This window comes from Oryx dammah, unplaced genomic scaffold (assembly GCF_014754425.2).
Source record: "Oryx dammah isolate SB20612 unplaced genomic scaffold, SCBI_Odam_1.1 HiC_scaffold_4, whole genome shotgun sequence".
NCBI classification, from domain to species: domain Eukaryota; kingdom Metazoa; phylum Chordata; class Mammalia; order Artiodactyla; family Bovidae; genus Oryx; species Oryx dammah.
Window position 1 is genome coordinate 29,396,954 of NW_024070188.1, and position 24,549 is coordinate 29,421,502.

Here is a 24,549-nt window from a genome sequence, read left to right on the forward strand (position 1 = left end):
AGGTTTCCTTCCAAGGAGCAAGTGTCCTTTACTTTCATGGCTGCAGTTACCATCCATAGTGATTTTGGAGCCCAAGAAAATAAAGTCTGTTACTGCTTCCACTTTTTCTTCTTCTATTTGCCATTAAGTGATAGGACCAGATGCCATGATCTTCGTTTTTTGAATGTTGAGTTTTAACCCAGCTTTTTACTCTCCTCTTTCATCTTCATCAAGAGGATCTTTAGTTCCCCTTCCCTTTCTGCCATGAGGGTGGTGTCATCTGCATATATGAGGTTATTGGTACTTCTCCTGGCAATCTTGATTCCAACTTGTGATTCATCCAGCCGGCATTTCGCATGATGTACTCTGCATATAAGTTAACAAGATGACAATATACAGCCTTGATGTACTCCTTTCCCAATTTTGAACCAGTCTATTGTTCTATGTAAGGTTCTAACTGTTCCTTCTTGTTCTGCATACAGATTTCTCAGGAGACAAGTGGTCTGTTATTCCCATCTCTTTAAGAATTTTCCACAGTTTGTTGTGATGACTTTAGCATCGTCAGTGAAGTAAATGTTTTTCTGAAATTCCCTTGTTTTCTCTATGATCCAGCAAATGTTGGTGGTTTGATCTCTGGTTCCTCTGCCTTTTCTAAATCCATCTTGTACGTCTGGAAGTTCTCGGTTCATGTATTGCTGAAGCCTAGCTTTAACGATTTTGAGCATAACCTTATTTGCATGCTAAATGAGTGCAACCATACTATAGTTTGAACATTGTTTGGCATTGCCCTTCTTTGGTATTGAAATGAAAACTGATCTTTTCTGGTCCTGTGGCCACTGCTGAATTTTCTAAATTGGCTGACATATTGAGTACGGTGCTTTAACAGCATCATGTTTTGGAATTTTAACTAGCTCAGCTAGAATTCCATCACCTCCACTAGCTTTGTTTGTAATAATGCATCCTAAGGCCCACTTGGCTTCACACTCCAAGAATATCTGGCTCTACTTGAGTGACCACATCATCTTGGTTAACTGAGTCTTTGAGACCTTTTTCGTACAGTCTTCTGTGTATTCCTCCCGGGGGTTGAACCTGGGTTTCCTGCGTTGCAGGCAGATTCTGTACTGTCTGAGCCACCAGGGAAGCCCCAGTGCCTTTACTGCTGCCCTTTATTTCTTCATGTGGATCCTAGTTACCATCTGGTATCACTTCTTTTCAGCCTGAAAGACTTTCTTTAGTATTTCTCGTAAGGTAGATATGCTTACTATGAATTCTCAGTCTTTGTTCATCCGGGAATGTCTTATTTAATTTTTAGATTTGAAGGATAGTTTTGCTGGATGTATTAGTTTTCCATTCCTGCATTAAAAATTATCATGAATCTATTACCTTAAAATACTGCCTTACTAGTTTCTGTAAATTAGAGGTCTGGGCATGGCTTAGCTAGGCCCTTTGTTCAGGTTTCAGAATGCCTACAGTCAGGGGTTGGCCAAGGTTTTGGTCTCATCTGAGGCTTGGGATTCTTTCCAGGCTCACAGTTGTTGAAAGAATTCATTTTCTTGCAGGTTATAGAATTTATAGTAGCCTTCCTCTTCAAGCCTAATCAGACTGCCTCTTTGATCTAAGAGGGACTAAAGCCCTCTTTTAAGAGATTCACCTGATTTCAGTCAAACCTACCCCAAAAAAACTCCCTTTTGATGAACTTAAAGTCACAATGATTAGGGACTTTAATTCCATCCACAAAATTCTTTCTCCTTTGTCATAAAATGTAATTTAATCATCGGACTGACAGCCATAGGACTCACTCACACTTAGGAGGTGTGTACACCATGGAGTGGAAATTTGGGGGGCCATGTTAGAATTCTTTCCACCACACTAAGTACAGAATTATTTGTTCTTGTGTTTGCTTTCAGCATTCTGAATATTCCACTGCTTCCTGGTCCTCATTGTTTCAGGGGAAAGTCAGCTGTTAATCTTGTTAATCTTTATTAGGGGAGGTCGGGGGGATATGATGAGTCATTTTTCTTTTGTTACTTTCAAAATTTTCTCATTTTTGTCTTTCAACATTTTATTTATTTATTATTTAGGACTGTGCTGGGTCTTCATTGCTGCGCTCGGCTTTTTCTAGTTGCAGAGAGTGGGGGGTCCTCTCTGGTTGTGGTTCTCAGGCTTCTCATCGCGGTGGCTTTTCTTGTTGTAGCACATGGGCTCTAGCCTTGTGGGCTTCAGTAATTGTTGCTCATGGGCTCAGTAGTTGTGGCACAAAGGCTTAGTTGCTCCTCTGAGGCTTGTGGGATCTTCCTGAACGAGGGTTCGAACCCCTGGCCCCTGCATTGGCAGGCAGATTCTTAACCACTAGACCACTAGGCAGTCTTGTCTTTCAACATTTTGGCCAGTATGTCTGTAAGGTCTCTTTATGTTTCTGCTACTTGAAATTCATTGAGCTTCTTGAATGTCAGATTAAAGATTTTAGTCCAATCTGGGGAATCGTCAGAAGGCAGTGGCACCCCACTCCAGTACTCTTGCCTGGAAAATCCCATGGATGGAGGAGCCTGGTAGGCTGCAGTCCATGGGTCGCTAAGAGTTGGGCACGACTGAGCGACTTCATTTTCACTTTTCACTTTCCCGCATTGGAGAAGGAAATGGCAACCCACTCCAGTGTTCTTGCCTGGAGAATCCCAGGGATGGGGGAGCCTGGTGGGCTGCCGTCTTATGGGGTCGCACAGAGTCAGACACAACTGAAGTGACTTAGCAGCAGCAGCCATTATTTATTCTTCCTTTGTTTTTTTGTGAGATTCCTATTTTACCTGTGTTGGTATGCTTGATGGAGTCTCACAATAGAAAATCTGGTTGATCTGTCTTCAGATTTGTTATTCTTTTGTCTGCCAGCTCAGATCTGCTGTTGAGCCCCTTCAGTGAAATTTTCATTTTGTTATTGTACTTTTCAGTTCCAGAATTCCAATTTACTTCTTCTTTATAATCTCTTTTTGTTGAGATTCTCTATTTCATTGAGTCATTGTCATCATACTTCGAATTCTGTAAGTATGATTTCCTTTGGTTCTTTAAATGTGTTTGTGATAGCTGCTTTGAAATTATTGTCAGCCTAGTCCAAGAACTGAATTCCTTCAGAGACAGTTTCTATCGACTGTTTTTAACCCCATGTGAGTTATATTTTCTTATTTCTCTGCATGTTTTATCATTTTTTGTTAAACCAAGCATTTTAGATAATGTGTTTTCAAGACTATTGAGTTAGATCACCTCTTGTCTTTCTTCCCAGGGGAGCTTTGTTGCAGTATCTTTTTTTTTAAGGACTTGCTTGCACTAAGTCTGTAGTCTTTGCTGTCGCTGATATTTTTCTTGTGTGTGCTTTTTTTTTTTTTAAGCCTGGCTTCCTAGGGGGTCACCCTTGGATCAGGACAGCTTTAGTGGTCAGGCAGTGACTGGTCAGAGGTTCTGCATTAAACACTTAGAGAGCCAGTAAGGCTTCTGCCCTTTGATAGTGGATTTGTATGTAGGTTGGGGAATGACTTGAATGTTTAGGCAAGTAATAGGTTTGTTTCAGCTTTTACTTTGTGCCAAGTCTTCTCATGTCCATATCACTCCTATATCTCTGAAAGATCTCATATTGGGTCACAGATACATAGATAACTGTGGATCCTCACGAGTTTTTTCTGAGCCTGCATACAGCTTTGTGCAAGCATACAGCCTTTCAGACCTCCAGGGATAAGAGAACTGTCAAGGCTTGTCGTTACTGTGCCATTCTCAGGATATCCCTCCTAACTTTCTGGCAAGTCTGCTGATTTGTTTCTTGCCTCAGTCAGTATTGCAGCCTTGGGCTACTGCAGTATTGTTCTTCAGCAGAATCACTGTTGTTCGCAACATCACTCCTGTATGTGGAACTTTTCTGCTTTCTACATTCTATTTTTAGTCAGTGGTCTTCCTTTAGCAGCAGTGGTGCTGGTTTGCACAGCTTGCCTCACACCAGTGGAACTACCATTATGGAGCTGGTGGCCTAAAACACCACAGATTTCCACTGTTCTTACTTGACATTCAGTTGTTTTTCTTCAGTAAATGCTTTTTGATTTGTTACATGTCTTCAGCCAATTTCCAGAGTTCTGATAGGCATGTTTGTTTGTTTTCCTGAGAGGGTTATTTTGACATGTTTGTCTAGTTTTATATTTGATTTTGGGGGTAAAGGGTTTACCAAGCTCATCGCTCTAGCATTTCAGCAGTTCCACCCTTATCTTTTTTACATTTTTTGACTGAAAAATAAAAAGCACAACCTGAAAGTTGAGAATCATGTTTCATTCAGCAGACCTGCTGAAGACATAAGCCTGGGAGGCAAACTCTCGGATAGCTCTGAGGGACTGTTCTAAAGAGGCAAGGGAAATACATAGGAGTTTCTGCAACAAATACCAGGTGCTTGGAACATCAAAAGATTACTGTTAATTAAAGAAAAACAGACATCAAATTAATGAATTTCGTGCTTTCTATGATGGGAAGTTGCAAGAGTGTGGGCTCAATGAAATCATATCTTTGATATGTACATCTTAACTATCTAGGATCAGTATCCTGCTGTTCTCTGTCCTGAATACCCTCAGGGTGCACAGTGGGGAGGGGGCAGCTTCAGTGACCATTGGACTCAGTGTCCTTTGTTTCTGATATGGCAGGAGACATTTGTAGTCCCCACTCATTAGTACAGGTTTTTTCCCCTTAGTTTGGCATTTTAATTTTTATTTTATATTGTAATATAGTTGATTTACAATGTTGTGTTAGTTCATATTATGTTTTAATGTTAATTTATGGGTGCTCAGAAGCACTTCTTGTTCAGTCACTCAGTCATGTCCACCTCTTTGTGACCCCATGGACTGCAGCACGACAGGCTTCCCTGTCCTTCAGCATCTCCTGGAGCTTGCTCAACTCATGTCCAGTGAGCTGGTGATGCCATCCAACCATCTCATCCTCTGTTGTCCCCTTATCCTCCTGCTGTCAATCTTTCCCAGTATCAGGGTCTTGTCTTTTCTTTTTGTAATTTATTTATTTTTTAATTGAAGGATAATTACTTTACAGAATTTTGTTGTTTTCGGTCAAACCTCGGCATATATCAGCCATAGGTATACGTATATCCCCTCCCTCTTGAACCTCCCTCCCATCTCCCTCCCCATCCCACCCCTCTAGGTTGATACAGAGCCCCTGTTTGAGTTTCCTGAGACATACAGCAAATTCCCATTGTCTATCTGTTTTACATACAGTAATGTAAGTTTCCATGTTACTCTCTCCATACATCTCACCCTCTCCTCCCCTCTCCCCATGTCCATAAGTCTGTTCTCTATGTCTGTTTGTCCACTGCTGCCCTGCACATAAATTCTTTGGTACCATCTTTCTAGGTGCCGTATGTATGCGTTAGTAGACGATATTTTTCTTTCTCTTTCTGACTTACTTCACTCTGTGTAATAGGCTCTAGGTTCATCCACCTCATAGAACTGACTCAAATATGTTCCTTTATGGCTGCGTAATAGTCCATTTTGTATATGTACCACAGTTTCTTTATCCTTTCATCTGTTGAACTGTGAACTATTGTAATTAAATAGTTTGGCATCGGGGTCTTTTCTAATGAGTCAGTTCTTCGCATCAGGTAGCCAAAGTATTGGAGCTTCAGCCTCAGTATCAGTCCTTCTAGTGAATATTCAGGATTGATTTCCTTTTGGGTTGACTGGTTTGATCCCGTTATAGTCCAAGGCACTCTCAAGAGACTTTGCTAACACCACAGTTCAAAAGCATCAATTCTTCAATGCTCAGCTTTCTTTATGGTCCAGTTCTCCCGTCCATACATGACTCTGAAACATCATAGCTTTGACTAGACAGACCTTTGTTGGCAAAGTAATGTTTCTGCTTTTTAATATGCTGTCTAGGTTGGTCATAGCTTTTCTTCCAAGGAGCAAGCGTCTTTTCATTTCATGGCTGCAGTTACCATCTGCAGTGATTTTGGAGCCCAAGGAAATAAAGTCTGTCACTGTTTGCATTGTTTCCCATCTATTTTGCATGAAGTGATGGGTTCGGATGCTGTGATCTTTGTTTTTTGAAGGTTGAATTTTAAGCCAGCTTTTCACTCTCCTCTTTCACTTTCATCAGGAGGCTCTTTAGTTCCTCTTCGCTTTCTGGCATATGGGTCATGTTATCTGCATATCTGAGGTTATTGATATTTCTCCCAGCAATCTTGATTTCAGCTTGTGCTTCTTCCAGCCCAGCATTTCACATGATGTACTCTGCATAGAAGTTAAATAAGCAGGGTGACAATATAGCAGTCTGTTGTTCCGTGTCCAGTTCTAACTGTTGCTTCTTGACCTGCATACAGGTTTCACAGGAGGTAGGTAAGGTGGTCTGGCATTCCTATCTCTTGAAGAACTTTCCACAGTTTGTTGTGATCCACACAATCATAGGCTTTAGCATAGTCAATGAAGCAGAAGTAGATGTTTTTCTGGAATTCTCTTGATTTTTCTGTGATCCAGCAGATGCTGGCAATTTGATCTCTGGTTCCTTTGCCTTTTCTAAATCCAGGTTGAACATCTAGAAGTTCTCAGTTCACATACTGTTGAAGCCTAGCTTGGAGAATTTTGAGCGTGACTTCACTACCATGTGAAATGAAGCACTTTTTATGCAATGCTTAAATATTTTTAAAAGCCTCTTAACCAGGTATTACTTAGCTCCTTGCACAGTACTTGTTGAAATATTTATCTGTTTGCCTACTAATAGACATGTGACCCTGAACAAGTTTCATAACTCCTCTTTTTAAGTTTTATTCAGCCATGAAGTGAAACCCCAAAGGATTAAATGTGACATATGACATAGTATTTGCACTGCACTAAGTACCAGTCATGATATGTGTGAAGTAATAATAGTTCCTGTTTAATTGAGCTAAGTGGCAGTATCTTCTTTTTAAAGATGCTGCTGCTGCTGCTGCTGCTAAGTCACTTCAGTCGTGTCTGACTCTGTGCGACCCCATGGACTGCAGCCTACCAGGCTCCTCTGTCCATAGGATTTTCCAGGCAAGAGTACTGGAGTGGACTGCCATTGCCTTCTCCGAAAGATGCTGCACCTCAGATTTATAGGAGTAAAGTAACTTACCATGGTCACATGGTCATACTGTTGAGTTTCAGAGGCAGGCTTGAGCCCTGGTCTGCTTGATTAATTTATCTGGTTTGGGGTGTGTTTTTTTGTTTTGTTTTGTTTTTTTTGGCTGCTTCCAAGAATCAGAAATTGTGTTACAAATTTGTAATTAGCTTCTATTATGTTAAGTCTACAGTCATACAAAGGAAATAATGATTGTATATGTACTAATATATATGTGCTTCCATTTGGTTCCCCCAGCATGTATCATGTCAGGAACTTCCACAACAAAAAGTATTACAACAGTTGTTTAAACCTTAAGTCTTTCTCTGAGATACAACCTTAATGACTCTAACCTTGAATACCTTAAGTGAATGGGAAAAAACGGGGACTTTACTCTTTTCATCCACATCTAAACTTGAGAACTTCTGATACGTAATAATACAAGCAGTCATGAAAGGATACATAGAAAAAGTTTCTGTTAGCTTTAAGGCCGTTAAGCCTAACAGGGTGTACGTACATGTCTTTAGCATAATAGTGTACTCCCCAGATTGAATACTGTCTTATAGAAACTCCCCCACGGTATCTACTCATCTTAATGTCTACCTCTTAACCGTGACTTTTCTTTCTCTGTATAAAATCTGCTAAGTCAGGGACCATGTCCATATATTTAGTCAACATTCATAATTCTCAGTAAATGCTTTGTATTCTTTGTACTCAGCATTCAAGGTAGCATCGGTTTAATGATTTATGAGACTTCATAGTCATAATTAATATTTATAAATGTCATGACTTAAAATATATTTGCCTTACTTTCAAGTAGGGCTTGGGGGTTAAAGGTGAACGATCTGGAATGATTTCCTTTTCTTGGAAACTTCACAACACAGCTTGGAGGAGAGGTCAAGGAATGGAAACCATGTGAAGAAAAGGGTACTCTGAAATGAACCTAAATTATAAGGAAAAGAACCAGAATGCCCTGCTCTCCAGTGCTACCTGAGAAACACTGATTACATCTAACAGTTAACGAGGATCTGTTGGCCAGAAAATTTTTTTAATTAAACCAATGTAATTATTAATGTATTGAAACTTTCAATGACAAGTTACGAATTCTTTTGTGACTGTGCTCTTAGCTATGGTTTATTATGAGGATTCTTCAGTTCAGTTCAGTCCTCCTGCCCCCAATCCCTCCCAGCATCAGGGTCTTTTCCAATGAGTCAACTCTTCGCATGAGATGGCCAAACTACTGGGGTTTCAGCTTTAGCATCAGTCCAATGAACACCCAGGACTGATCTCCTTTAGGATGGACTGGTTGGACCTCCTTGCAGTCCAAGGGACTCTCAAGAGTCTTCTCCAACACCACAGTTCAAAAGCATCAATTCTTCAGTGCTCAGCTTTGTTCACCGTCCAGCTCTCACATCCATACATGACCACTGGAAAAACCATAGCCTTGACTAGACGGACCTTTGTTGGCAAAGTAATATCTCTGCTTTTGAATATGCTGTCTAGGTTGGTGATAACTTTCCTTCCAAGGAGTGTCTTTTAATTTCCTGACTGCAGTCACCATCTGCAGTGATTATTCTTAGTTACTATTTCTAATAAAAAGATCTTGCATTGGTGATTTGAGTACTTTCAGGTTATTAGAACAATAATCATTCTATGAGGCCTTATGAAAGGAATAAAATATTGTAACAGCACCGCTGTCAACTTGTAAAACACACATGCCTATAGTGTTTAGTATCATTGTCTAGTTGCTCTATTACAACTAATTACTCTCCTCTGAATAGAGGAGAAAAGAGTCTACTACTGTGGGGATCATTCATGTCATAGAGAATTAGGACTCATTAAATACCCTTTTACATTTTTAAAAATAGTTTTCCAGGTAATTTTTTGAAGAAACACCTCAGCTTCATTATTTTATAAGTGGCAGACTCTTTTATACTATCTGTTCCTAGAGGTTTATCAAATTACTGTAGAGAAAGCAACTCAATCTTAAATTACAACTGTTATTTTAGAATGTTGCCTTGGGAAATCTTTAGGTTCAGCTCATTGGATCAGCTTAAGTTATGGAAGAACACTTCCTTTGTTGAATAATCCACAATCGGTGGATTTTCTGGGAACTTTAGCTACTCAGAAAATAGTCAAGAACTGATAAGGAAGCAAAAAAGTATAAACAGCAAAGAGTTTTTTAAAAATTAAAGTCTATTCACTTTTTTAGGTATCACGTTTTTGTATGTGAAATACTATGCTCTTAATCTCTTCATGTTTAGCCTGATTCTACCAAAGTCAGGTTACTGAATCAGTTATCTGTTGCTTTGTAATAAAAACTGAAAAGTTGATATCTTAAAACAACATTCATTTTATCACAGTTCTACAGCTTTGTCAGACTTTAGAAGGAATAGCTCATCTCTGTTCTTGATATCTGCTGGAACAGCTTGATTGGGGCTGGAGGATTTATTTCTAAGATGACTCAAGTCATTTGGCTAGCTGGCACGTTGTTGCTGGCTACCATCTGGGAGATAAGCTGAGGCTATTGATCAAGTCCTGAGTTTTCTTCCATGTGGATAGTTAGATTTCTAATAGAAAAATGGTGGCTGGATTCCAAAAGTCAGTATCTTTATGAAGAAATATTCCAAGAGGATGAGTCTTAATGTAATTAATAAATATTCGCTAATATGCCATTGACCAGAGGCAGTCACGTGGCCAAGGTGATATGGGAAGGAAATGGCAATTCACTCCAGTATTCTTGCCTGGAAAACCCCATGGACGGAGGAGCCTGGCAGACTACCGTCAATGGGGTCGCAAGAGTCAGACATGACTTAGCTACTTCACCACCACCACAGGAAGATATGGAGGATACAGAAAGAAAGATACCGAGAGGCATTGTATTTTGTAAGCCACCAAAGTAATAGCCTACTCCAGTTGTATACCTTCTCTGTCTATAGCAAAGTAGCCTCTCTGAAGGACGTTTGGAAACCTTAACATTCATAGCTTTTGACCCAGTAATTTTACCCTTAGGGGTTTGTTCTAAGGAAAGTGTTAGTTCTCCAGATCTGTACTAAAGCTTCATCTAGCTTTCACCCAGTACATTTTACCCAGGGTCAGGTAACTGGTTGATGCCAGAGTTGGGATTTAAAACCAGGTTGTCTGGTTCCAGAGCTGTGTGATTTAACCATGTCCTATATCTCTCAGGTAGATGATATCTGTATACAATCATGTTAATAATATCAAATGAGAAGCTAGTATTTTTAATAAGAATAAAATCTGTATATATAAAATCTGGAAGGATATACAGTTGGCCCTTAAACAACATGGTGTTGAACTGCATGGGTCCTCTTATTTATGGGTTTTTTTCAATAGTAAATACTACAGGACTACACAGTCCATGGTCAGTTGAATCTGTGGATGCAGAACGGCAAATATGGAGGAATCATGTATACAGAGGACCAGCTATAAATTATACTTGGATTTTCAACTCTCAGGAGGGTCAGTGTCCCTAACCTCCAGCATTGGTCAAGGGTCAGTCATGTATTAGAATGACATATCTGCAAATGAGCATGTATCACTGTTCTTCTTCTTTTTTTGGTATGGATACTTCCTATGAGCCTGCCATGCAAACTTAATACATTCATCTGTATGTGTTTTATGTCTGTTTCATTTCTACCCTGATTACTTTAGTGTGGGTTTCCACCCTTTCATCTAAACAGTAGTAAGTCTACAATGAATTATAACTGATAAAGGTTTTAAGTCTTGGAAGATGACTTTGCTCTCCTCTATCCAACCCCCTAGTTTTATGCTGTAAATATCTCTTAAGGAACATTTTTTTTTAGATCTCTGTAATCCATATGTGCCTGGTAATGCATACATAGAAGTTTAGAATACACTTACTGAAAAGAGCTGCTTTTGTTTTTATTTATTATATTTACTTTTGGCTGTGCTAGGTCTTCATAGTTGTGCAGGCTTTCTGTAGTTGTGGTGAGCAGGGGCTTCGTTTTGGTGTGTGGGCTCCTCATTGCTGTGGCTTCTCTTACTGTGGAGCACAGGCTCCAGGGTGCCCAGGCTTCAGTAGTTGTGGTGCAAGGGCTTACTTGCCTTGTGGCATGTGGAATCTTCCTGAATCAAACCCTTGTCCCTTGCATTGCCAGGTGGATTCTCAACCACCAGACCACCAGGGAAGTCCAGAGCTTCTTAACTAGTATTCTTTCACTGATTTCTACATTATAGTTTTATTTCTGGTGACTTTGCATCCCATTTCCATTGTTCTCATAGTGTCAGTTCCAAATCCTTGAGGATGTAAAATATTGCCCGTATCTGTCCTGGCTAAACTGGAATCACTGGGAATCATACAGATACCTAAGCACCCAGTATTCTGTTTCACCTTTAATAAGTCTAGGGAAGTGGTTCTTGACCATGGTTGTATCTTAGAATCACCTAAAAATACTGATGTTTGGATTCCAACCTATACTAATTTGAATGAGATTCTCTAGATGAGGGCACTTAAGAGTGTGGGGATGGGAGTGTGTTTAAAACCCCTTGAAGTAATTCTTAGAATTAGGCAAGTTGGAAAGAGATGGAAAATAGTTTTGCACTTTAAAAATTGTTCAAAATAGGTCTTATGCTATTAATAGGCAGTTTTCTTTCAGCAGACACTTGTAGGATTATGTAAGTGTTCAAGAACTATTAAGAACGAGTTTTCCTTTACAGTAAAATTATTACTGCACAGTTTCATTAAAGGTTGCTCATTGAAGATCTTGCTTGAGCTCACAAATAAATCTTGTCATTCACAAATGAAGAATATGGACAAAGTAGAAGACATATATGAAATTACTTGGTTTATACATTAAACTAGTCTCAATAATGTCTTCTCTACTGTTTCAGAAATTATACCTAAAGGATACTTCTTTTAAAATAACAGGAAATTGTATCACTGGAAGGCCACATCCTTATTTTAAAAAAAAAGAAACTAAACACAATACCTTGGCTTAATGACAATCTACATTTCAAAGGTTCTCCAGACTAAAAGCTTATTCTTTGCTTAAATGACTTCTCCCAAGCCATATTTAGAGTTCATCTAGGTTATAAACCATATCTCCAGTTATTCATGCTGTTCCAGATTGGGTAAAACAAGTATCAAAAGTACTGAAGGGCGAGGTAATAGCTTAAGCACTTCTCAGCTTATCCTTTATCTCTAGATGTAGATATTTGAAGAAATACAGCCTTTTAATGAGAACTGAAGTGAGGCATCCATTTACATCTCTTAGGATTGGTTGAATAGAGTATGGCCTATTGAGTATACTTTTGATGTCGTTGCCAGTCTCTTTTTTCAAATGTGCACATGACACTATCTGAAGAAATGCTAGAAACACCTAGTAAACATTTTTCGAATATCTATTGTTAAGCTATATTCAGGTGACCACATTTTGAGGCTTGGTTTTCTGCTTGGCTATCAGTGATAATCAGGGTACATATTGGGTATCTGTGAGCTGCTGACTTTGATAGGTCAGCCTCTGTAAGTGTGTAAGACCTAGCTTTTTGGAGACCAGTAATATGGCCATTTCCTCTGTTTGAATGTGAAGGGAGCACTTGTTTTAGAGCTCTGTACCATGGTTTCAAAATCTGTTCTGTAGTGTATAATGTCCATTTGAATTCCTGATGGTTTTACCCTATGTGGTTAGTAATACCTTGTGGGAAATGACTAGCAGTTTCTCTTTTATATAAATAGCAGTTTAAGAGTATCATGCATATAGGCATCTCTCATAACACTTTATCCCTTTGGAGTTTTGTTTTGGGTATGTTATGAGGAAAAGTAAAGAGCAACGAATAATTTTGAACAGGGTTATGTGTGTTAGTGTGTGTTAGTCACTCAGTCGTGTCTGACTGTTTGTGATTCCATGGACTGTATGTAGCCCGCCAGGCTCCTCTGTCTGTGGAATTCTCCAGACAAGAGTACTGGAGTGGGTAGTCATTCCCTTCTCCAGGGGATCTTCCTGACTGAGGGATCGAACACAGGTCTCCTGCATTGCAGGTGGATTCTTTACCTTCTGAGCCACCAGGGAAACCCTGCATAGGGTTACTCTTGTTCTTTTCTAATTTTCTGAATGTCCCAGGTTTCTTATATAATGACTAGTCCATCACCTTTTCATAAGCTACACAGAAGCTTCAGAATTGCCCTGAATTTTGCATAGGATAAGTAACAAATATCTATGGCCTCATTCTAGCCAAGTAGACTGTAAGTCTTAATTTTTCTGAATCAACAAATTGCAAACATAATGTACTTACACATCTGTGTGTTCACACTGTATCTGGCAGAATGGCGTTTTCCTGCAGTAAGCCAGTCTCTGTCCTGATGGTTAAAGTCAGGCAGATAACTTCCCCTAAAAGTGAATTCTCTAAGAATTCATTCTGTGCTTTGCCCATTCCATAGGTTTTAAATTTAGCTGGGTAGATTCCAAATGGCACTAAATTTTATTATGAAAGGTAAGTGCAAGGAAAAAAAAAACAACTCAATATAAGAGAGAAAAAAATAACCTTACAAGGGAGAGATCTAACTGACCTCACCTTCACCAAGTGATTGAACAGCAGGACAAGCTGACATCGTGTTTTTTCTGATGTGGGGTACTGAGAACGCTTCAAATTCCTGCCATTAGGAACATTCCTGACAAAGATGAACGACATGGAACTCGTCATGAGGAAAAGGACAAACTCAGGGGTATAATATCTCAAATATCTGGCCTGTCACTGTCTTAAATGGCAAAAGGGCAGGAGGATTGCTCTAGATTGAAGAAGACTTAAGAGAAATAACAAGGCATATATATTATAAATAAGCTACAGGGATATATTGTATAGCACAACGAAAATAGCCAGTATTTTATAATGACTTTAAATGAGGTATAATATCTAAAAAATCTTGTATCACTATGTTGTACATAAGTGAAGTGAAGTGAAGTCGCTCAGTCGTGTCTGACTCTTTGCAACCCCGTGGACTGTAGCCTACCAGGCTCCTCCGTCCATGAGATTCTCTAGGCAAGAATATTGGAGTGGGTTGCCATTTCCTTCTCCAGGGGATCTTCCCCATCCAGGGATCAAACCCAGGTCTCCCGCATTGCAGGCAGATGCTTTAACCTCTCAGCAAAGGAATATAGTTAAAACTGTGTTATAGTTAGGGCTTTCCAGGTGGCTCAGTGGTAAAGAATCCACGTGCAGTGCAGGAGACACAGGAGATGTAGGTTCGATCCCTGGGTTGGGAAGATCCCCTGGAGAAGGAAATGGCACCCCTGTTTAGTATTCTTGCCTGGGGAATCCCATGGACAGAGCAGACTGGTGGGCTATATTTCCTGAGGTCGTCAATGAGTTGGACACGACTTAGTGATTGAGTGCACACACATAGTTAGAGTTAAAACATAGTTAAGACTGTGTTACAGCTTTCCCCAAAAATGTTATTAAATAGTGCTGACATTTAACTAGGATTTGGTTTATAATGATTAACAGAAGCATATTTTTAATGTAAAATAAAATAGTTTTTATAGACTTTATGGATTCCAAGCAGCCAATTTAACTTTTTGGGGGTCAAATGATTCTCTGCTTTTTAAATGTTAGTTTGGGCCACAGCCCTGACATAGCTTTAAATTATTGTTAATTTGCAGTTTCTTATGTATATGACAATGGTTAATGTAAATATTTATAGGTACCTCTGTCTTTGCTTTGCCAGACATTCATAACTCCATGAATGGAATTGAAAAGTCTAAAATAGACCAAGGTTACTCAAACTCACTTTCAGCATTCACTAATATCACATACCTACACAAATAGCTGCCAGGTGTGGCTTAGTTTATGGTTTTTGCCTAATGATTGGCTTTAGTTTTGCCTGTCTTAGGTTACTGTTCCTCAAATGCTGTTATTTCATACAGATGGCTGAGTTTGACACTTTTACCTGTTAGGTAAAATGACCTATAGATGGAGGAAAATAGTAGTTTCTAGTTTATGCTCAGCTTGAGAAACTAGAGCAACTTTTCTTAAAATAAAATTCGAATGTAAGGATGAGAAAATACTAAATCTTGCCTTTTAAGGTTCAAAAGTTTTAGTCATCTTAACATCGTTAAGTCTGATTTACATTTAATTTCAGAATTCAGCACTTATTTCTCTCTGGATAAATCAGAAGCATTTTAAATGATATCCAAAAGAAAAACTTTAAAGAATTTTTGCTATAATTTGCCTCAGTCTGTCTCTTTCCCTTAAAGCTCTTCAAGCAGATAAAACTTAAAACTAGCTAGAACCAGCCCTTTTTCTAAGAAATAATTGACATATTAGTTTCATGTGTACACCATAATGATTTTATATTTGTATACATTGTAAAAATAAGTCTAGTTAATATCTAGCATTATACATAGTTACTTAAAAATAAATAATGCTTCTGTATGTGATAAGAATGAGCCAACTTTTCATGCTGCCCTTTAGTGTATATGTAGCTCCCTGTTGAATTTGTAGTAACTTCTCTGTTATTTTTTTTAAAGATACTCCTGTTGAGAGATGTTTATTAATTCCTGGTGCCCACAGGGAGATACCTTAGCCAGATATTCAGGCTTTCAGTTTTATTTCCCACCATCTCCTATGGTTTAGAATGTACAAGAATTACTTCCTGAATATAGTTTTCTTCTCTGCATGTAGTTCATGGTATTTTCATCATTCTCAACTGTCTTCCTGTAGTATGCCTGACTCCATATGTTAAAAGAATACTGACCAAATAAATTATCAGTTCCTTTATGCTTTTTAAAAAAATTATACAAATGGTATACTATATAGATGCTGTTCTGAAACTTCCTATACTTAACACATCTCAGGGAAGCTTCCTGATCAGTCTTTGGCTGAGTTACATTTTGTAAAAGCTGTATAATATTTCATTTTATATTTTTAGCAGTTTAATAAGATTTTCAGTTTCTGGGCTTTTTTTTTTTTTTTTTTTTTTTTGCTATTATATAAAAGATGTTCAAGTCAATTTCTATGCACTGATACCTTTTTGCATATGTGTAAATATTCATAGAATAATTCTTGGTGGAATCATTGGCTCAAAAGATAATATGCATTTAAAAGAGTGATAGATGTCACCAAAATGCCCTTCTTTAAGGTTGTTTTCACTAGTAGCAGCTAGTTTTTTAGATGCCTATCTATCTTCACCATCATTGGGTATTAAAATTGAATACCTGCCTGTCTGATAAATGAAAATGGGCTCTTACTGTTTTGACTGTCATTCCTTGTGTGAGTGAAGTTGACTGTTATTGACATAGTTTTTCTAAAGTCTGTCAGTTTATTCATCTTTATCTTTCACTAGTTTTAAGTTCTCTACATTTTTTTTTCAGAAACATATTCAGTGTTTTTATTTAAATTTTTTTTAGCAGACAATTTACATACCTCCCCACCCCTTCCTTTAAGTTAGTGTTGACAATGTTCCATAATAAACTACGTAAGGAGAAGCTTTGGTCAAGAATGGAATGAAATAGCAAAACAAAACAACCCCCCAAACAAAACCCAAATCACTGCTGCTTTAAAAAAACCAACACTTTCACCAATTACATTCAAACAAAACACACAACGAGGTTCGCGCCATGTGCGTCTTCAGTGTTTCCTGGCGGCGGGCTCCCCTCCGCGTGCAATGGCAGCGCTGCCCCGGCGCAGCCGGTCCGTCCTCATGCTGTGTCTGGAGGCTCGCTCAGCTTCACATTATCCGAAGACCCTGGATGGAAGACTCTAAGGTCTTGAAATCCCAAATGGTCATGGCCCCGTCGATGCCGGTAGTGCAGAACTTGCGACAGTCTTGCTTGTCCACTTCATAAATAGACACTTGAGTAATGCTGTTCTGGTGCAGCGTCTCCAGGGCCGTGTTGCGGTCCTCGGTCGTGGCCCGCTTGTCCATGTTGCGGAAGCGCTCCATGGCCAACATGTTGAGCTGGATGCTCTGTTTGGGGATGTCCAGCTTGGAGACGAAGGTCAAGCAGCCGCGGTCGTCATAGTTAAAGAGCATGGGGCAGCGATCATGGCCAGCAGCCACGACGCTGTTCTCTGAGACAAAAGACACACTCAGGAGGGGCAGGAACTCTGTCTTCAGAGTTGAGACCTGAACACTTTTTGAGGCATCGGCAACAGACACGGTGCTGTCATGGCTGACCCAGGCCAGTCGGCTGCCGCTGGCCGAGAAGCTGACCCCGTGCACCCAGCCGCAGGTGCCGCTGCCCCCAAACTCGGACATCAGCTGACCGAAAGGCATCTTGCTGCCCCAGGGCGTGCTGGCTGGCTTCTCATCCACTTCTTTAATGTAGGCAGAAAACACTCTGCATTTGAAGTCGCAGGATCCCGCGGCCAGCAAGACGTCGTTGGGATGCCAATCCAAGCTGAAGACCGTGGAGCAGATGGGTTTTTTAATGTGCTTGCTCACCCACCAGTCATTTTCAGACTCAAAGTAACAGAGATGAGTCGTGCTCCGCTGCCCACGGCAAACGTTCTCTAGCGGGGACCACTTGACGAAAGTGGCCGCCCGGTTAATTCTCAGGATCACCAGGGTTGGCTTCCAGACACCATCCTTCTGACTCCAGACGTAAGCGTTGTGGTCGGCCCCGCAAGTGACGATGCAGTCACTCTTGGGAGCCCAGTTGATACCTGTGGTGTGTCCATTGTGTTCCTTGAGCTCATGGGCTTTCACCCACTGGCCCCCGTTCTTACAGATGTGGACCTTGTGATTATTGGGGCTAAGGGCGATCTGGGTACGATCCCTGTTCCAGGCATGACAGGTGATTGGCTCCAGTAAAAACTGATGCAGGGACATTATTATTAGTGTTTTCAAAGGATAGAAAGCTGGGATCGGGGCCGTCCGGACGGGCTCGGAGCGTTGAATTCGCGGACTCTGGTCAGTCGATGCGAACAGGCTCTGGCGGGCGCGGGCGGAGGACCGAGTGCAGTTCTTTACATTTTAATGAAATTTTCTCTTTGTTTTCTATTGCAGACATTTATCTACACTTTATGGTCTTTCAACTCTGTTTTGTTCATGGTGTGTAGTAATTTTATACTATTTGCTTCAACCAAATACGCTACAAGCTTCATAAGGGCCAAGGCTGCATCTTACTCATCGTCATATTCCCCACCTTGTCTAGCACTGTGCCCTTTTGTGGATGTTCTTAAACTGTAATAATAGTTGAATCCTTCCAAAACTGTAGGAGAAAAACATTACTCTTACTCTTCTCTCTTTAGAAAACCAAAATACAGTATTTTATAAGTTAAATAAGTTGAAAATTACCAATCATGAGCGTTTGTAATTTAAAGTGATAGTTCAGTGGCATAAACAAAAAAACCTCAGCATCTTTTATTTGTATGCTGATCAATTTGAATTGAAAGTCCTTGTGATGATCAAGGAGAAGTTAACAGGTACACTCACCACTCTAAATGTAATGGGCAAATAATAAAATTACTTGATATGACTTTATAAAAACTGTAAAGCAGTCTTCATATAAAGAGAAATAGCCAGCTGAGAAAACTATAAAATTTTCTTAAAATAACCTTGATCCTTTTTTTGATATATAATCTTCAATCTATTACCTAGTCATAGAAAGGAGTGGACTTTTTCTCCCTCCCACTACCCATCTATTAAAGTGAATCAGATATAATCATGATTGTGTCAAAAGTTCAAAAGGGAAAATGGAGGTAAAATGAGCTGAATTGGCATTCTTCCCTCAACATTGTACCTGTAAGCTTGATATGTTGTTTCAGAGATTAACTTTATAGACTTCCGTACCCAGAAGTATGAAAATTCTTAGGGAACTCTTTTCACAAACTTGATCTTAACATACTGAATAAAGAGAGCAGCTAATCCCTTTTGTAAGGTAATTTGAGAGGAGGGAATTCAAAATGTAAAATCTCACCTGCAGAAAACACTCTATTCTGTAAAGGCCTTTCTATCTTTAGACACTTACAAAGACTTAATATTTTAGTGTGGAAGGGTGAACTTGGTTAAAAAGCCAATGGGTGAAATTAGAGAGAAATAATCCAGTGCTTTCTTTCTGGGAATTACCATCTTGCTCTCCAGGGGACCTAATTTTATTCCCTGTGGGTAATGAGAATACCCCTCTTGTACAGCAAGCCAGCATCTCTAAATATAAGCTTGACTTTTAGTATAATAAGAGTCTTGTTAGGTGCAATTTTGCTCTTAGTCATTAATACAATGAACAAATGTTGTGGTTACCTGGGAAAGAAAATTCAAGTGCTTTTAAACCTCTTGTGAGATTTGGTTTCATGCTTGAAATCTATACAGGGTTATGCCCAATAGCATCTGTAGAAGATTCCAAGCTATAAGGTGTACAACGTAGAGCAGTTAATACACGTTGGAAAAAATTGAAACCACTACAAAATGGGTTTAAGGTCCTGAATAAAAAGCTTTTCTTTTATTGAATGACACTAGGGCATTAGGTTTAACAAGTGATTGGAATTTTCTTAAGGGGAATTTTACATGATGATGCTGTCTCTGTGTCAGTCTTTCCTTCCAGTGGCACTTTTTCCTTTCAGCTTTAATACAGTTTGCAGTTCTACAAGTGCAAAGACCGGATAAAGAACAAAATATAATCTGAGAGTATATAGTATCAAATAGCATTTTCAGTATATTATGGCATGAATTATGTTAGGTCATTTGCACCAACTTTGTGATACATGCAATTAAAATCTATTCTTGATTCTTTAAGTTTAGAATTTGACAGAAGTGGTCTTTCTTGTAAAGAACAGTCTTCCATTCCGATGTAACCTTAAAGTACCGGGCATTATGCTTTCAGTTCCTAAAGCTGCCTGCAGTCTGAAAGCTCTGGACCTTATGTGTATGACTCCTGATTTCCTGTTGACAGTAAGAGCACACTGCGCTCTTTCCCTGCTGTTTTTTGGCTTTTTTAAGAAGACCATTAAGAGTAATCGTCCTTTATTCTTTTCTTTCATTATGACTTCTAATCTAGTCAAAATATTATGTATTTCATTTCAAACTAGTAAAGCTCTGTTTCCCCTGTAAGCATTGTATACTAAACTGTATAGCAATCAGAGCTGGCTTCATCTCACTCCTCTGATATTTTTACCACTTACTGAAAATAGAAAAAATGACCTGTATTTATGTAACTGACCTCAGGAAGAATGACATCCAAAAGCATATGTACAAATATGCATTTAAAAATTTGTATTCTGGTATATGTAACATACTTTTTAACAGCTAAGCTTTATTAAAGGTAAAATGTCATCTTAATAACTTTTGTGATTTTCTTATCTTAAGGTAACTGGGTTTGTCATTTTATCAGTTTGACAACAGATTCCCCCCTAACCCCAGCTTGTTTGAAATCCCTGTAATATGCTTCAGTTTAGGAGTGATTTTGTTTGTTTGTTTGTTTCAGACAAATCTGCCTATTTTCAAGCTAAAGGAATCTACCGTTAGAAGAAGATACAGTGACTTTGAATGGCTGCGAAGTGAACTAGAAAGAGAGAGCAAGGTAGGAATTATTTGTAATGTTACTTTAAAGCAAAACATTCCAAATTTTAATGTTTAACACCTCTCAGGAAAATAATCTTGAATAAAATGAGTAAAAGCAATTTTTCCCCCCAAATAGTTCAATTTCATTTTATTTCCTAGGAGATGGGGAAGTGTGTAGTTTTTCCTTAGAACTCTTCCTTCTCATGTCTACTTCAGTGGCCCACAGAGGCCTTTGCTGACTCACACTTACATGACACTTCTTAGAACTTTCTTGCTGTTGCTTCCTTCCTTTTTCTCATCTTCCTATTCACTTTCTCCTCCCACCCTTGCTAAGTTTCTCTTCTCAGTACATCTCCTATTGCATTGTATTTGTAGCTTTGGTTTTTTTAACTGACTCTACATTTTTTTTTATCATCATACATTTATATATAACAGAAATATCATAAACCAGTACTTACCTTAATCTGTATGATAGGTGCTAATAATCCTCAGATTCACTTTTTAAATGATGGCCATGATATACCTTTAGTTTGCTACCTGCAGTTTCAGAACACTGTTACATATTCCTGGTAAGAACCATCTTCTCTTAGAAGAAAATTTGGTGGCTTTGGCTGCAAAATAGAGAAAGTCTCATTCTAATGTCTCTTACTTCAGCCCTACGTCAGAATGACATACATAGCATAGAGTCTTGCAAAGTACCCTCAGAATGATGAAAAGTACACTCAAAAGATTAGCTTGTGCTTCCTTTTGAAGCATACTAAGATAGAAAAAGAAGGAGATCTTTCTTAACCAGATAAATGTGGCTGGATACAAGAGCAACATATACAAGTCATAGCATTCCATCAAAAATGGAAAAATAGTTTTACTATTTTATCCAAGTATAAAATATTTCCAAGTAAAACTGAAAGTATAAGGCCCATGTAAAGAAAACCTTAAAACTTCATTGAAAGGCAAAAAGAAGACCTTATAAACAGAAATACTACATTCCTGGTTTGGAATATTCACTTCTGAAGATTCATTTACTCTATAAATATTTGTGAGTTCATTCTATATGTTATGTATGAGTTGCAGATAGAGCTGTGAACAAATGAAGGTCCCCACTTTTCTGGCACTTTATTGGGTAAGTTGGGGTGGTGATGAAAAGGAAACCAGAAAAAAATAGTAAGATTATATAATATGTCAGATGGTAATATGCTCTAAAAAAAATCTAAGGAAAATAGAGAGTGCTAGTCTCATATAGGATGGTCAAGGGAAGGCCTCACTTAGAGCTGGCATTTTAGCAGTAGACCCAACAGAAATAAGGCAGTATCTCCTAACTTATTTATAAACTTGTGAAATTCTAATAGGAGTCTTAATGGAGTTCTTTATAAGCCTGCAGGTAAGACTTTAAGAATCAGAGAAAGTGCAAGAATAGCCAAAAATTATTTTTACCAGTGATGTAGCACCTGCAGACATCAACATATGTTAAGGCTATAGTAATTAAAACAGGGTAGTATTGCTTTGTTGTTTTGTTCAGTCACCAAGTCATGTCCGACTCTCTGCAGCCCCATGAACTGCAGCACGCCAGGCTTCCCTGTCCTTCACTATCTCCCTATGTTTGCTCAAACTCATGTCCATTGAGTTAGTGATGCCATCCAACCATCTCATCCTCTGTCACTGCCTTCTTCTCTTGCCCTGTCTTTCCCAGCATCAGGGTCTTTTCCAATGAGTTGGCTCTTCTCCAGTGAGTTGGCTCTTCACATCAGGTAGCCAAAGTATATTGGAGCTTAAGCTTTGGTATCAGTCCTTCCAGTGAATATTCAGGGTTGATTTCCTTTATAATGGACTGGTTGGATCTCCTTGTCGTCCAGTGGACTCTCAAGAGTCTTCTTCCAGCACCACAATTTGAAAGCATCAGTTCTTCAGCATTCAGCCTTCTTTATGGTCCAACTCTCACATCCATACATGACTACTGGAAAAACAACAGTTTTGACTATACGGACCTTTGTTAGCAAAGTATTGCTTTAGGGATGAGCAAATAGATTAGCAGAATGTCAGAGAATTGAGAAGCTGACCATGTGTTTATTGGAAATTTAGTTCGTAACAAAAATAACTTTGTCAATTAGTATAGAAAAATTTATATTCAGCAAATGGGGTTGAAACATGTGGCTATTTGGGAATAAAGCTGTATAATTTGCTGTATATAAATTACAGATGGTTTGAAGATCTAAATATACAAAACAAGTTAAGAAAGTTTTAAGTTACAAAGAAGAAATTTTTTATGACCACAGGGAGAAGTGTCTTTTTCCCCCCACCTTTATTTGAGATATAATTGACAAATAACATAGTATAAGTTTAAGTTGTTTAACACAATGATGTATGTATATCTTATAAAATGATTACCATAATAAGGTTGAAAGTGAAGTCGCTCAGTCATGTCCGACTCTTTGTGATCCCATGGACTGGGGCCTACCAGGCTCCTCTGTCCATGGGATTTTCCAGGCAATAGTACTGGAGTGGATTGCTCTTTCCTTCTCCAGCAGATCTTCCCGACCCAGGGATCGAACCCAGGTCTTCCGCATTGTAGACAGACGCTTTACCGTCTGGGCCACCAGGGAAGTCCAGTAATAAGGTTAGTTAATACATCTATCATGTCACATAGAAGGCTTTGTTTTGGTGGTGGTGGTGGTAAAATTCAAACTCTGTTTCTGTTAGCAACTTTTAAAACTATAATACAATCTTGTTAACTGTAGTTACAATGCTATACATTAGATCTCCAGAAGACCCCCCTGGAGAAGGGCATGGCAGCCCACTCCAGTATTCTTGCCTGGAGAGAGTCCCATGGAGAGAGGAGCCTGTGGACTACAGTCCATGGGGTCACAGAGTTGGACGTGACTGAAACGACTTCGGACAGCACAGCACACAGATCTCCAGAACTCATTCATTCTTTAACTGAAAGCTTGTGCCATTCGACCAAAATCTGCCTATTTCCCCTACCCCCCAACCCCTGAAAACCACTAATCTATTAATACTACTCTCTGTTTCTATTAGTTCAACTCTTGCAGATTCCACACAAAAGTGGGATCATATGGTATTTGACTTTTTCTGTCTGATTTATGATAAGAAGTGTCTTGATAGGCTTTTGACTTTGCTTAACATAGTACCTGGCTTACTGGAGTGTTTAATAAGCATTTCATAAATGTATACATCACTTTTTTTCATGACAGCTTTATTGACATAACATGCCATTAGTTCAGTTCAGTCGCTCAGTTGTGTCCGACTCTGCGACCCCATGAATCGCAGCACGCCAGGCCTCCCTGTCCATCACCATCTCCCGGAGTTCACTCAGACTTACGTCCATCGAGTCGGTGATGCCATCCAGCCATCTCATCCTCTGTCGTCCCCTTCTCCTCCTGCCCCCAATCCCTCCCATCATCAGAGTCTTTTCCAATGAGTCAGCTCTTCTCATGAGGTGGCCAAAGTACTGAAGTTTCACCTTTAGCATCATTCCTTCCAAAGAAATCCCAGGGCTGATCTCCTTCAGAAAGGACTGCCAATTCACCAATTTTTACATTCATTTATTTTTGGCCCTGGGTCTTCATTGCTGCACATGGGCTTTCTCTAATTGCAGCAGGCGGGGGCCGCTCTTTGTTGCCATGTGTGGGCTTCTCATTGAGGTGGCTTCTCTTGTTGTGGAGCACAGGCTTTAGGCACATGGGCTTCAGTATTGCGGCTCTCAGGCTATAGAGGGTGGCCTTAGTCATTGAGGTGCACAGCCTTAGTTGCTCTGCAGCATGTGAGGTCTTCCCCAGACCAGGGATTGAACCCATGTCCCCGACACTGGCAGACAGATTCCTGTCCACTGTGCCACAAAGGAAGTCCACAACTCACCAATTTAAAGTGTATTAGTTCTTAATTCTTACCATTAAGTGTAATGGTTCTTAGTATATTCAGAGTTGTGCAACCATTACTGCAGTCAGTTTTAGGACATTGTAATCTCTCTCTAAGAGAAA

General features: G+C 39.3%; 2 protein-coding genes across 2 annotated transcripts in view; one reads left to right on the forward strand and one right to left on the reverse strand.

Annotated features, from left to right (window-relative positions):
* SNX3 (sorting nexin 3) overlaps nt 1–24,549 on the forward strand; it is a 51,521-nt gene that overhangs the window by 19,526 nt on the left and 7,446 nt on the right. The window contains exon 2 of the mRNA XM_040238555.1: nt 20,481–20,576. Coding sequence (XP_040094489.1) covers nt 20,481–20,576 — 96 coding nt within the window. The remainder of the gene's footprint in view (nt 1–20,480; nt 20,577–24,549) is intronic.
* LOC120862532 (actin-related protein 2/3 complex subunit 1A-like) lies at nt 16,457–18,012 on the reverse strand. Its single transcript, XM_040238554.1, has one exon. It carries the CDS (start codon nt 17,888–17,890, stop codon nt 16,787–16,789), a length of 1,104 nt encoding a protein of 367 aa, XP_040094488.1. The 5' UTR covers nt 17,891–18,012; the 3' UTR covers nt 16,457–16,786.